Source organism: Notolepis coatsorum (genome assembly GCF_963971535.1).
Source record: "Notolepis coatsorum genome assembly, chromosome: 1".
NCBI lineage: Eukaryota > Metazoa > Chordata > Actinopteri > Aulopiformes > Paralepididae > Notolepis > Notolepis coatsorum.
This window is the reverse complement of record NC_140165.1, coordinates 166,650,885-166,665,002: the sequence shown is the minus strand read 5'-3', so window position 1 is coordinate 166,665,002 and position 14,118 is coordinate 166,650,885. Positions and strand designations below refer to the sequence as shown.

At 48.7% G+C, this 14,118-nt stretch overlaps 2 protein-coding genes across 3 annotated transcripts in view; both read left to right on the top strand.

Moving 5' to 3' along the window:
• Positions 1 to 2,825, top strand: part of vps26a (VPS26, retromer complex component A) — a 46,366-nt gene extending 43,541 nt beyond the window's left edge. Inside the window, exon 10 of one of the 2 annotated variants that reach the window (XM_084332734.1) lies at positions 1,915 to 2,825. In XM_084332734.1, coding sequence (XP_084188860.1) covers positions 1,915 to 2,014 — 100 coding nt within the window. In that variant the 3' untranslated portion in view covers positions 2,015 to 2,825. Of the gene's footprint in view, positions 1 to 1,900 lie in introns of both variants that reach the window. The other variant, XM_084332735.1, reaches the window with a different exon arrangement.
• A 904-nt stretch (positions 2,826 to 3,729) lies between these two features.
• Positions 3,730 to 14,118, top strand: part of supv3l1 (SUV3-like helicase) — a 127,007-nt gene continuing 116,618 nt past the window's right edge. The window contains exon 1 of the mRNA XM_084332828.1: positions 3,730 to 4,106. Coding sequence (XP_084188954.1) covers positions 3,851 to 4,106 — 256 coding nt within the window. The 5' untranslated portion in view covers positions 3,730 to 3,850. The remainder of the gene's footprint in view (positions 4,107 to 14,118) is intronic.

Here is a 14,118-nt window from a genome sequence, read left to right as displayed (position 1 = left end):
AGTTATACAATGTTAAAATAAACTAAAGATAAATGGTTACATATTGAAACAATTTGTGACCATGATCAACTGCCCAGAGGTTATGAGTATTGATCTGTAATGTATGAGAGTATTGATCTGTAGGGCAGTAGTCGGCAATAGGCGGCTCGCGCGCCTAAATTGGTCCGCCAGCAATTATATCTGCCCCGTCAGATTATTTTGAAAAAAATATTGAAATGGTCACGTGGACTGGGAGAACCAATGGAAAATTCCTATTGTTTCTCAACAGTCCAGTGCGCTCCACAGAAAGGGCCGTCTGATAGACGCATTGGTTGCGCGTAATGTAAGATAGACCGATAAGAGCGAGACGCTTGTCTCTGGTTTTATAATAAAATGGCAAAAAGGTAAAGGTATAATGTTCAGTGCAAATGTGTATGTCGTTTACAGTTTATTATGCCACCTATGCAGTTCGTTTATTTTGTCCATTCTCTGCCTCTGCCACAAATGTGTGTCTTAGTTATAAGGTGGTCTGTCACAGAGTTAAAATGTTTTCACTATCAACATATTCAATTAGCCATTGTTTTTGTTTCTGGCCCGCCATACAATGGCTTGGAAAAAATGTGGCCCGAGGCCAAACTTAATTGCTGACCCCTGCTGTAGGGTATGATAGTATTCATCTAGTGTATGAGTATTGATCTGTAGGGTGTGTTGAAGATCGCTCCATGTGTTTGGAGACTAAACAAAAAGGCTGACTTTCGGAGGGAGCCAGGGGGGCGCACCACGTAGCTGCGCTGCAGTGCAATGCGGACATCCCGGGTTTGACTCCCGGACCCGGCGACCCTTGCCGCATGTCTTTCCCCCATGTCTTCTTCCAACCTTCCTCTCTGTCGGGCCTGTCCGAAATAAAGCAGTAAAATGCTCAAAAGAAAAAAGGCTGACTTTCCAAATTCAGAACAGGCTCGGCGACCAGAAGCATGAGCCAGTCATTTAACAGAGTCCAAATTTCCATTCCATAGTTGCATTTTGTGATGTAAGATGGTAGTTTTCCAGTAAGGGCATAATAGATGCAAATAGAACAAATACTAATGTTTCTTACATCTCGACCAAGCAACCTTACCATACAAAATAAAGTATTATAAACTATCACCAGTAATAAATCAGAGGGAGGAATGATGGTCTAGGGCAGATTATTTTGAGAATATAATTTTAGTCTAGGCTATATATTTAAGCTATAATGTCCAAACAGAAACTACCACCACCTAAAGAATGCTTATTATACTTTGTTTTATCCATGTTGAGAGTGAATAACAGGTAGGCTATAGGCAGCCAGGTGCAATGTAGCGCTTGCTCAACATGAATAAAGTCTGTGGACAGTGCCTGGTGCTGAAATAGCAAACAGGCAGCGTGGTATGAAATTAAAACACCAGTTCACTAACTCATTCAAACTTTATCTTTACTTACTGTATATACAGTATCACTGACGGAACCACACATGTGAACACTAACAATGCAAACTGACGTCAAATCGGAGCAAAAAAAGCTGAATCCGCTTTTATGTATATAAGAATTACAACAAGACATTCATTAACTATGATTCAAACTCATTACGTACGGCCAGCAGACCTTTCTTTACTCGGCTGCAGTACTGTGGAACAGCCTGCCTAGCAGCATTAAACAGGCCCCCGGGTTAACTGGCTTCAAAAAGCATGTACGATCATGGTTATCGGCATAGGAAAGAGAGGGTAGCATATTTATTTATTATTCTTTTATTTCAACTGTATATGCATATTGTATCTTAATGTTTTATGATGTTGTTTTATGTTGATTGAGTGTTTATGTTGTATGTCCTGTTTTAATACCAGGGACCATGATGGAAATAAGTGCTTGCATTTTTATCATGTTTTTATCCCTTTCTAATCAGTGTCCGCTCGACAGGTACAGGAGAGCTCCGGTAGATCCAGCAGGTCAATTCACACAGGAAGGAGAGACCCCTTGGACACCAGGTCGGCAGCTCACCCAAAAAGGAGAGGCCTGACAGACATAGCAGTGCAGTTCACATGAGAAGGAGCGACCCAGCAAACAAGACTATTGAGAGAGCAGGTGAACATCGGGATCAACCGGGAGGCAGACGCTGTAGCTCGTTAACATGGCTGCCATATGTTGTAAAATGTTGTACTTGAACCCCTGATAGTGTATTTTATTTTCTCAAGTTTGAGAAAGAACATGACAAGAAACACTCTCTTAAACAGTACTGTATATTTGTATCTTGTATGTCATAAATGTCTGGATGTAACAGTAGCCTACTGTTTATCTGTATGTCATGATATATATCTGTACGGCCCCCGTAAAAGTCCAACCCCCCCCCCTCCCAATGTACAGTTTCCTCCTCCTCGTATGTATATAGTTTCTGTTAGGATCTCTGTTTAACAGTACTGTATATTTGCATATCTTGTATGTCACAAATGTAACAGTACTGTATACCTGTATGTCAGAAATGTCATGATTGATTGAACATTTTATTAACAGATTGCAGAATGGGTACAATACAGTACAGCTCAATACACACAATTGTTAAGGGGATGCAGTCATGCAGACCAGAGAAAGACTTTCGTCTTGTTTACATCAGGGTCCCCCATTTTCAACAAGACGAAAGTCTCTCTGGTCTGCATCCCCTTAACAATTGTGTGTATTGGGGCGGCTACGTGGCGTAGTGGGCAAGGCGCTCGCCACGAATGACGGAGACGCTGGGCTTACCTGTTCGAGCCCAGCGTTCCACATTGCTTTCAGTTTAGCTGGTCGTTCATACTAATACACATTGGCCGTATTAGGGGGTGGGGAACTGATGGGTGGGGATCGGGTGTTGTGGACAGCGACTCCTACAGGTCGGTTGGTGCGCCTGCGCAGTAGAATCAGGAAGTGTCGGGGGCAGCGTGAGCCTCCCACGCGTTACTCCTCGCCACTGAGAGATCGAGCTGCGCAGGTGAAAAGATGCGACTGCTGTTACCTCAAGTACCGGAGGGGACTTGTGCTATGTATGACTTAGTCCACATTGCAGCCGGCTTGTAGGAGGCAAGAAACAGCGTTCGTGACAGGGGAGGGTTGAATTGGATGATACGAAATTGGGATGGGAGAAAATATAGAAAATGGGAGAAAAAGTGGATAAAAAAAAAACAATTGTGTGTATTGAGCCGTACTGTATTGTACCCATTCTACAATCTGTTAATAAAGTTTTCAATCAATCAATCAAACTGTATTGTAGCCATTCTGCAATCTGTTAATAAAGTTTTCAATCAATCGTGTATGTCATAAATGTTACGATTAATTAAAATTGTGTGTATTGAGCAGTACTGTATTCTTGTACCCATTCTACAATCTGTTAATACAGTTTTCAATCAATCAATGTTTGTTTCGTTTTCCTGAAAAACGAATCAAAGTCACATGACCTTTAATTTAGAGGGTCCTTGTAGTGTTTCCTCCTCCACATGCCTTCTCTGGATGTGCCTGTTCCAAAATTACATTATTGTCTCACCAGAAAATGCAAACATATTTTTTTATGCACCACCAATCATTATTTATGAAATAATTGTATTGTTGAGACAAGGACTTGCTATAACATCACTTAAAATAACATGTTTCTGTATAACCCTCTATAACGTTTAGGCAAATGTGTAGGCAGCTATGCTCCGACGGGTCCTATCACACGTTGTTAGCCAGGAGGAAATATATGTTGACCTCCTCTGTGAGCATTTCGGAAACACTGCCATGCAAATATAAACATTTATTGAATCGCGACTTAATGAACACCATGGCATCTATTAGCCAGTACTAGTATATATATAGTTTATATTTAAAACCCGGACACTCGGACAGGATGTCTGTAAACCGGGTTCTGCAGGTCTTCTCTCGGGCACACAGGGTCCTGGCTCCCCGGGGCAGGGTGCTCGGATGCCCGGCGATGTTTAACCAGAACATCGCTCTCTCTCCTCCAGGTTCCAGTCGAACCGTCTCGTCTAATAACTCTTCCGCCAGACCGCCAGACACCTCGCTGTTCGTCCCGCTGGCCCTAAAGAACGAGTCCTCTACTGACTGGCTTGTAGGAGCAGAACTCACTCAGCCGCTGGAGAAAAGTAAGTCTGATTGATTGGTTGATTGAAAACTTTATTAACAGATTGCAGAATGGGTACAATACAGTACAGCTCAATACACACAATTGTTAAGGGGATGCAGACCAGAGAAAGACTTTCGTCTTGTTTACATCAGGGTCCCCCATTTTCAATTCATCATAACATATGTGACATACATGACATACAGATACATCTCTTCGGTTCAAATAACAAACTCAGCAAGACCGACGGCTTCTCAGTTACAGTGGGTGACAATATTGTCACAAGGAAAGAAGATATTACCTACCTGGGTTCCATCCTAGAGGCTAATCTTTCCAGTGACAAAATGGCATCCAATGTAATAAAAAAAAAGTCAACCAACTAACTAGATTCTTGTACCGGATCTCCTCTCTGGTAAACAAGAATACCCTGAAGACTCGTAGCAGGAGCACTCATTCAAGGGTACTACGACTGTAACTGAGGGGTACAATTCCCTGACTGTATTACTAGATATGATACTTACTACCACTACCTTTGTACTTAATATTCGGCCACCCAGTACACGGCATAAATATATTATGATGAACACTGTCACGTAGATGAAACGGATCCAACACAAATGTACGAATTAGAAATAGGTCTTTATTTCTACACAGCGATGGTGTGTAGAGCAAGCACTTAATCAAATCAATCACATTTATGAATGGAATTAGTATGCACTTTTATGGCAAGAGTATTCGTCGGTATATCAATAGAGAATGTCCAATCTCTGAAGGCGCAGGTGGTACATATACGACCTGGAATAGTTTAAGGAATAACAGCAATGATACTTTAATGATTATATACTGGATACACTAGAGGGGGTTAATCCGGTCGCTTGTAAGCCGACAGGAGTAGGAGGGGGGGGGGGGGGTAGAATCCGGCTGCCTCATCCGGCCAAGGGTATCCCAGGTGAACCCACTGTAGTGCCGTTCAATGCGCCGGCGATCCTTGGACCACAGATGAAAGCAGGTGGACTCTTTGTGGGCCGGCTCTCTCCGGTCCACGGGGGAGAGACGTGAAGCGACCTCGTCTTGCAGAGCGTCTCCTCACCTTGCGTCCTCTCCAGGGGGGGGGGTTCCAACACACGGCAGTGTCGGGGGTCTTTATCCATGGAATAATCAAAGTATACAAAGCATAATCCGTGCCTGGGAAGGCGGGCTGTCGTCGGTAGAATAATCCGGTATACAGGTCCACTCGCTCGTCGGCTCTGGGGCTCCTCGGGTGCAGCTTCACGTGGGGTCAACCACCCTGGGTAAGCAGCCAGTTCTCTGCCCGAAACGATGGGGTACTGACTACGGTAGTATTCTCACCGCACGAAGCACTATATATTAACAGACTATTATTAGCTTAATAGACTACGTCCAACTCGACGATATAGTGCCAAATATGACTTCAAATATTAATATACACGATGTCTCAATACCGATGGTAGGCGCACTTGGCCTTACTCCCACACGTGGCGTCGCGGGGAGGCTTTACGTCTGTGACTCTATTGGAGGGTAAGAAACTGGACTGAAAAGGAAGTCCTACTTTAGTAGCGCAGTATATATACGCACTATGAACAAATAGTCCCATTAGTGGTGCGGTAGCTAGATTCCTACGCGGAACTAGGACTTGTTCGTACATGTGGAGCGGTACGCTTGAACTGGGTCTGAGGGGTATGGCAGCCTGGCACCAAGGTCTCGACCAATAGTAGAATGGAGACTATTATGGGATGTTCAGTAGGCTAGAATGGATATTCAATGCATATTGTACAAGGAATATACAAGGGATATCAGGGAATATTAGAGAATATACAAATACAATTAAATATATATATATAAATAAATATATATATTCGGTTTAATCTGGCCCTTCACAACAGCCACCCCCTGATTGGTCCCAGACCTAATCAGTTAAACAGAGACAGATTAATCGCGTTGTCTATTTACACATAAGGGTTTGCTGTAGGGGTCAGTCAACTTCACAAAGTCATAGGGTTGTAGGGTCATGGTCATCATCGATTGTGTCTGGGAGTCGAGGCAGTTCTATGAGCCTCGCCACGGGACGGGTGTAAGTGCGACCCTGGACGAGCACTTCAGCTGCTCGGACCTTGCCGTCGGCACCGGTGATCACTTTGCTTACGCGGCCGGCCGGCCACATAGCTCTGGGCAGTGATTGATCAATAATCATGACGACTGTTCCTTCTGTCAAATTGTCTCTCTCCTTTACCCACTTCTGGCGGGTCTGTAGAGACGGTAGGTAGTGCAGTAGGAAACTGTTCCAAAACTTGTCGGCTAATACTTGGCTGTACCTCCACATTCGTCGGCCGTTCGCTTCTTCAGGCCGGTACATTGTCTGTGGTAATGCAGGATCTAGCCGCCCCATCAGGAGTGTGTTGGGGGTAACTGGGTCGATATCCGCCACATCACTGGAGACATATCCGAGGGGCTTCGAGTTAAGTACTCCCTCAATCTCCGTGAGGACTGTCATTAGGACTTCTTCCGCCACAGTCTGGGCCCCAAGTACTGCGTACAGGGCTGTCTTTATGGAGCGCACTTCTCGTTCCCAAGTGCCACCGAAGTGGGGTGCGTTTGGGGGGTTGAATTGGAAATCAACCTGTGCGGGAGCGAGGTGGGTCTTAAGTTCTGGGCCCATAGCTTGGAAGCTCTCTCTCAGCTCTCTTTCGCCGCCTTTGAAGTTTGTCCCATGATCGGACAATAGGGTAGACGGTCTTCCTTTCCGTGATGTGAATCTACGGAAGGCCATAAGGAATGAGTCTGTGCTCATGGTCGGGAGAAGCTCGATGTGTATCGCTCTGGTGGTCATGCATTTGAATACAATACCCCACCGCTTCTCGGTTCCTCTTCCTTTCTTTATGTGCAGCGGGCCAAAGCAGTCCATACCCGTTGAGTGGAATGGCTTGTCACCGATTCGGAGGCGACATGGAGGAAGGTCAGCCATCCTTGGTATGCTGGGCTGCGCGCGCCACTTGCGGCAGTCTAGACATGTTCGCTGGAAGCGTCGTACCGCCTCTCTTCCTTGTAGGATCCAGTAACGACGTCTGATTTCCGCGAAGACTCTTTCTGCTCCTGCGTGATGTACATCCTCATCGTATTTCTTTATAATCAGCTCTGTGACCTTGTGTCGGCTGTTCAATACGATCGGGTATTTAATGTCATCCGGTAGATTGGGGGCTCTGCGTAGGCGACCACCCACTCTGAGGAGGGTATGAGCGTCGCTCTCGGGGGCCAGATGAATTAATCTGCTGTCGGATGGGACGGGCTTTCCTCCCTGTAGACAGGCCAATTCATCGGGGAACGAGTCTCTCTGGGCTCGCTGCAGTAGAAGCAATTCTGCTTCCTCGTAGTTAGCTGCTGACATATCAGCGGGGGACTTGCACTCCGGGTGGTACCGCAGGAATGTTCTTTGTTGTGCACTCTCTATGGACGTGCAATCGTCTATGTTAGGGTCGGTGGAGGCTACGGTGCTCAATCCACAGAACACAGACTTCTTATTTTCCACCTCCTCTGGACTTGCTTCCCTCGGGATAGGCATGGGCCACTGTCCTTCCGGGAGTCTTAGGAATGCGGGGCCGTCACTGTAGACATTGCGACGGGTGAGGTCATCCAGGGGCATCCCCCGGGTGATGACGTCAGCTGGGTTCTGTTTTGTATCAACGTAGCGCCACTCTGTTTCTCCGGTTAACTCTTCGGTTAAGTCTTGAATCTCGGTGACTCTGACTCCCACGAAGACTTTGTACTTGCATGAGTCCGATTTGATCCAGGCGAGTACCGTCGTGGAATCTGACCACAGGATTGTTCTAGACACCGGTATGGTGAGCTCACGTTGGATGAGCGTGGCTAGGTGCGCTCCGGCTAGGGCTGCGCAGAGCTCTAGACGTGGGATAGATTGTTGCTTGCGTGGGGCTATTCTCGAGCGGGCGAGGACAAATGCTGTGTAGACCTCTCCCCCCTGGTCTTGGGCCCGCAAGTAGGCTACTGATCCGTATGCGACCTCTGAGGCGTCACTGAAGACGTGTAAGTCCATTTTACATGTCTCTGGCCTCACCGTGGGTGGGAAGTAGCTTCGGCGCATATTAACGCCTGGGAGTGAGTGGAGCTCCATCTCCCACTCTCTCCAGGTGGATGCAAGGTGTGCGGGAATGGGGTCGTCCCAGCCCTGGTCCTTGTCCCACAATGCTCGTACAATCATTTTTGCCCTGGTGGTGTACGGTAGAATACATCCTAGCGGGTCATATTGTCGGGCGAGTGTTGTGTACACACTCCGTCTGGTGGTCGGCGCCGCCGCCGGCCTTCCCTGCTCCGTAGTCAGGGGCTTGTGTCTGTAGTGAAGCGAATCTTTTTTGAATCGCCACACCAATCCCAGGGTCATCTCCTGGGTTTCTCCCGGGATTGTAGCCATCCAGGTCTCGCTGCTGGCTGCCTTGTCCTCGGAGGAGAGGCTGCGCAGTACTTGCGGATCGCTGCTGGCCCACTGCCTGAGATCAAAGCCGCCTTTGATCAATGAGGCGCGGAGTTTAATCAGGAGAGCCTCGGCTTCTTCTTGGGTTGAAAGGCTTTGTAGACAGTTGTCTACGTAGAAGCTGTTCTTTACGCTGTGTCGGACCTCTTCGTCCGCTGCTGGGTCCTCTGCTACATGTTTCTGTAGTGCAAATGTAGCACAGCAGGGGCTGCACGTCGTTCCGAAGGGGAGGACTTCCCATTGGTAGATGGCTGGGTGCTCATCTCCTGGCTTCTCTCTCCATAGGAACCGTAACAGGGGCTTGTCCGCCTCTACTAATCTCACCTGCAGGAACATTCCTTTAATGTCCCCGCTGATGGCCACCTTTTCCTGGCGGAAGCGGAGTAGAACGCCGAGTAGGGAGGGGCCGAGTGTGGGACCGGGCAGTAACTCTTTATTCAGATTTTGGGATCCGATCTGGTAGCTGCAGTTAAATACTATGCGGTCTTTACCGTTGTGATGGACCTTGTGGTGAGGCACGTACCACGATTCAGTGGTCTGGTCAGCCTCTTTAATGTCCATCTTTGTGACGTGTCCCGCTGTGATGAGCTTCTCAATCTCAGCGCGGTATACACTCTCTTGGGCGGGGTTCTTGGCTAAGCGCCGCTCCGTGTTCAGCAGGTACCGTTCTGTGGCGTCTGTCTTGGCGTGGAAAGTAGGCATTCCTTCTCGCCGCAGGAGTGGCGTGGCGTATCTCAACACGCCGTTGACCGGGACTCTCTTGGTCCCTGTCTCGAGGATGTGAATGGCGTAAATGTCATCTTTAGAGCGAATGTCTTTCTTTCCGTTCTTAAAGGGCATTTGTTCCAAGGTCCATAGCCGCTCTACGTGTTGCAGGAGTGCGGTTTCTCCCTCTGTGACTCGGGAGTGGAGACATCTAGTGGCTGTACTTCGGTTGAGAGATTTGGCGAGCGGGCCTTGGAGAGTCCATCCCAAACGGGTCTCGACTGCTGCAGGACAGCCTCGGGGTCCGGTATGAACCCGGTCTATCGGGACAATGAGGTCTGCATGGTCGGAGCCTATCAACAGGGTCGGCATAGCATTGTCTATGAGCGGGATCGGTAACTTGCGCAGATGTACATATTTCTCCATCAGCTTGGCGACGGGGTATGTGTACCGCGACAGTCCTATTTCTTGGCTGGTGAAAGCGTCTGTAATCTGGTACCGTCGCTCAGGCTGGCCGCTTGCTGCGATAGAGAATGAGACATTCTCGCCCTTTATCGTCTTCAAATCTCGTCTTATTGTCCGAATTGTCATTTGGGTTTCGCTTCCCCGCAGCCCTAGCTGGGCCGCAGCGGAGGCGAGCAGCAGGGTCTTCTCTGACCCGTCATCGAGGACGGCGTAAGTGTCCAGGACTTTATTCTGGTAGCTTAGTGTCACACGCACTACTTTTAGGAGTACTCGGGCTCCACTGCTGCTGGCGGGATCGATGTACATGACGCTCGCTTTGCGGCTGGATGGTGCGGGTGAAGGGCGCCGTCTGTTACTGTCGTGAAGTATGTCCAGATGGGCTCCATCGCACTTGGTGCACCTTTTCTTTAAGCGGCATTCGGCTGCCATGTGTGAGCGCGCACAGCGAAAACAGCGCTTGTTGGATTTTATCCATTGACTTGCTTCCTCCGCGTTCAGCTTGGGGAAGGAGTCACATTGCGCTAGCCAGTGTTCTTTCTCACAGTAGGGGCACACTATCTTCCACTTCTCCGTTCTGGAGGGGGTACTGTGGCTCCTGCTGCTCGGTACTGACTCCGATTGGTGCATCACAGTCACCGATCTTCTTCCATCATTTAGTCGTCTGGTTCCTTCTCTGGAGCCAGGGGTGCTCCGTCCGAATGTATCTAGCCGTAGGCTGCTGACTTCTCTCGCCAGGAAGTCTGCTAGATCGAGGAGGTTCGGTTCGGGGCCATTCGGGTCTCTGTGGTCCCTCTGCCGCCTAAAGCGCTCCTGACGAGCGGGCGGCAGCTTCTCCAGAATCCTTTCCACATTTGAGTTGGCGTAAAGTTCATGCCTCCCCTTCTCTCTTTGCGCTCCCAACATCCCTACCAGGGACTGCACTCTGATGGACAGGTCGTCCAGTGCTCGATTGTCTATTGCTGGGGGTAAGCGGTCGATGTGTCGGATCTCCTGGATCACGTAATCCCATATGCGCCCATACCTCTGGTCCAATGCTACCAGCGCTGCTGTGTATGGGGTGGTGGAAGTCGCGTAGGCGAGCGCTATATTATGTGCGCGGGGCACCTTTAAGTGCTTCAGTAGGATGGCGTATTTGTGGCGTTCATCCAATACATCCACCAACATGGTCTCCAGACACATGCGGAGTTCTGTATACTGGGCCCGGTTCTCTTGGGTGAAGTCGGGTACCATAGGCGTGCCAATGTATGACGCTGACTGTGGATACATCGGCGAGCGTTGGGGGAGAGGCCTCCTAGGCGAGTCTCCTCCCGCTCCTTGGTATGGGCTGGTACCGGCAGTGTACCATGGCCCGCTTGTCCAGGTGCTGTTCCTCGGTGCGGGTCGTGCGTCGTGCTCACCCGTGTATAGAGTCGGGGGTCTGTAGCGCAGATCCGCGGGAGTATAGCCTGGGCTGTACCGGACCTCCTGGTCCGGTAGAGTACTGTGCTGTCTTCGGGCGTGGTTCTCCTCCTCTTCCTCTTCGTCTTCAGTTAGGTCATCCAGTGCTTGTAGTCTCTGGTTTAGCCTCTCCACAGGATATGCTGCTCCTTCCCGGTTGCTAGGTCTCGCTTGGACCGGTGGGGGGAGGTGGTCTGTGGGGGGTATAGACCTCGTCTGTTGGTCAAGTTCAGGGTTGTTTACTCGGCTAGGGGATGCCGCCCTGGAGGTGTGTCTAGACGAGTTCCTGGAGCCTCTGGCGGAGGGAGAGGGTGTTGTCCGTCTGATCAGCTGTTCTATTAGTTGCGACTGCTGTCTGTCGCGCGCTGCGTCCCGTTGAGCACCGGCTCGTTCTCGGGCCACATTCTCTTCCATCTGAATGCGTCTTATTTCTAGACGTATCTGCTCGTGTTCGCTTCGCTGCTGGATCTGCAGTCGGTCGCGTTCAGCAGCGGCGTTCAGGCTGATGAGGAAGGCCTGCTGTAGGGTCCTCTCTGCCTCGCTGGGAGAAGGCGGTTGTATAGGGGAGCCTTCCCTCGGGGTACTCCTGGCGGAGCCTTGGAGCTCTATCTCCACGGTGCTCTCCCCGTCTTCTTCCGTGCCGAGTTCTCTCTCGGTAGCGTTGTATTCCTCCCGGGACTCATCGGGGACTACTTCTTCAGTACTGGCGGGGTGTGAAGTCATGTCTGGTTCCCACTGGTCCCCACCGTGAACTTGGTCAGTTACATTAGAGCCTAGGGCTGGGCGATATGACCAAAAACGTTATCGCGATAAAATTATAAAATTATTTTCATATAATTCGATATCGATAATTATCGTCGATATAATGTATGTCAAGTTTAATTAACTTATTATGCTGCTGCGAATGTCTCGAGTCGAGTTGATGTCGTCATCAGTCCGCGCACGTTAGAAGTTAGCCGTCAAGCGGAATATCTCATGGCAATGTAATAAATATGACACTAAAATACTCTCTTCCGCCACAATATATTGAAACGACGTCCACTGTATACCCACACTACTATGAACGTGGCCTCAGAATTCATGCCGCACACATACTCGGCACGTAAATATATAAAACATCGACGTGCAAGCTAGTTAGCCTAGCCAGCCTGTTGTCTTATTATGCTGCTGCGAATGTCTCGAGTCGAGTTGATGTCGTCATCAGTCCGCGCACGTTAGAAGTTAGCCGTCAAGCGGAATATCTCATGGCAATGTAATAAATATGACACTAAAATACTCTCTTCCGCCACAATATATTGAAACGACGTCCACTGTATACCCACACTACTATGAACGTGGCCTCAGAATTCATGCCACACACATACTCGGCACGTAAATATATAAAACATCGACGTGCAAGCTAGTTAGCCTAGCAAGCCTTGTTGTTGAGTGAGTCCTACCTCTCTACCCAGAGGTGCAGCGCTGGGTCTCCTTCCTGGTCTCATTCGCTCTCGGCCATCTCCTTCACCGATTGGTTGTTAGTGCGTGCTCATATCCAAGCTTGGAAAATCGATATATCGAAACTTTGCGACCACGTTTCATGTTTATTTCGAGGAAATAATTTATCGCGATAGTTATCGTTATCGTTTTATCGCCCAGCCCTATTAGAGCCCGTAGGGGCCTCTATGGTCGGGGTAGTCTGGGCGTTGGGGTTAGACATACTTTTACTTTCTAGTTTTACCGCGTTTACTGTTAGTAGAAGACTAGGTTGTTGACTGACAGCGTAGGCCTCTAAGTACTGAGGGAGCCGTCGTTCGCGCTGCAGGCGTTGGTTAGGAGGATCGTTTCGTGGAGTGTTCATCATAGGCCATTTCAATATTAATAACACTATATTAATATTACACTAATTACCCTCCGGCTCGAAGGACCAATTGTAACTGAGGGGTACAATTCCCTGACTGTATTACTAGATATGATACTTACTACCACTACCTTTGTACTTAATATTCGGCCACCCAGTACACGGCATAAATATATTATGATGAACACTGTCACGTAGATGAAACGGATCCAACACAAATGTACGAATTAGAAATAGGTCTTTATTTCTACACAGCGATGGTGTGTAGAGCAAGCACTTAATCAAATCAATCACATTTATGAATGGAATTAGTATGCACTTTTATGGCAAGAGTATTCGTCGGTATATCAATAGAGAATGTCCAATCTCTGAAGGCGCAGGTGGTACATATACGACCTGGAATAGTTTAAGGAATAACAGCAATGATACTTTAATGATTATATACTGGATACACTAGAGGGGGTTAATCCGGTCGCTTGTAAGCCGACAGGAGTAGGAGGGGGGGGGGGGGGTAGAATCCGGCTGCCTCATCCGGCCAAGGGTATCCCAGGTGAACCCACTGTAGTGCCGTTCAATGCGCCGGCGATCCTTGTACCACAGATGAAAGCAGGTGGACTCTTTGTGGGCCGGCTCTCTCCGGTCCACGGGGGAGAGACGTGAAGCGACCTCGTCTTGCAGAGCGTCTCCTCACCTTGCGTCCTCTCCAGGGGGGGGGGTTCCAACACACGGCAGTGTCGGGGGTCTTTATCCATGGAATAATCAAAGTATACAAAGCATAATCCGTGCCTGGGAAGGCGGGCTGTCGTCGGTAGAATAATCCGGTATACAGGTCCACTCGCTCGTCGGCTCTGGGGCTCCTCGGGTGCAGCTTCACGTGGGGTCAACCACCCTGGGTAAGCAGCCAGTTCTCTGCCCGAAACGATGGGGTACTGACTACGGTAGTATTCTCACCGCACGAAGCACTATATATTAACAGACTATTATTAGCTTAATAGACTACGTCCAACTCGACGATATAGTGCCAAATATGACTATTCAAATATTAATATACACGATGTCTCAATACCGATGGTAGGCGCACTT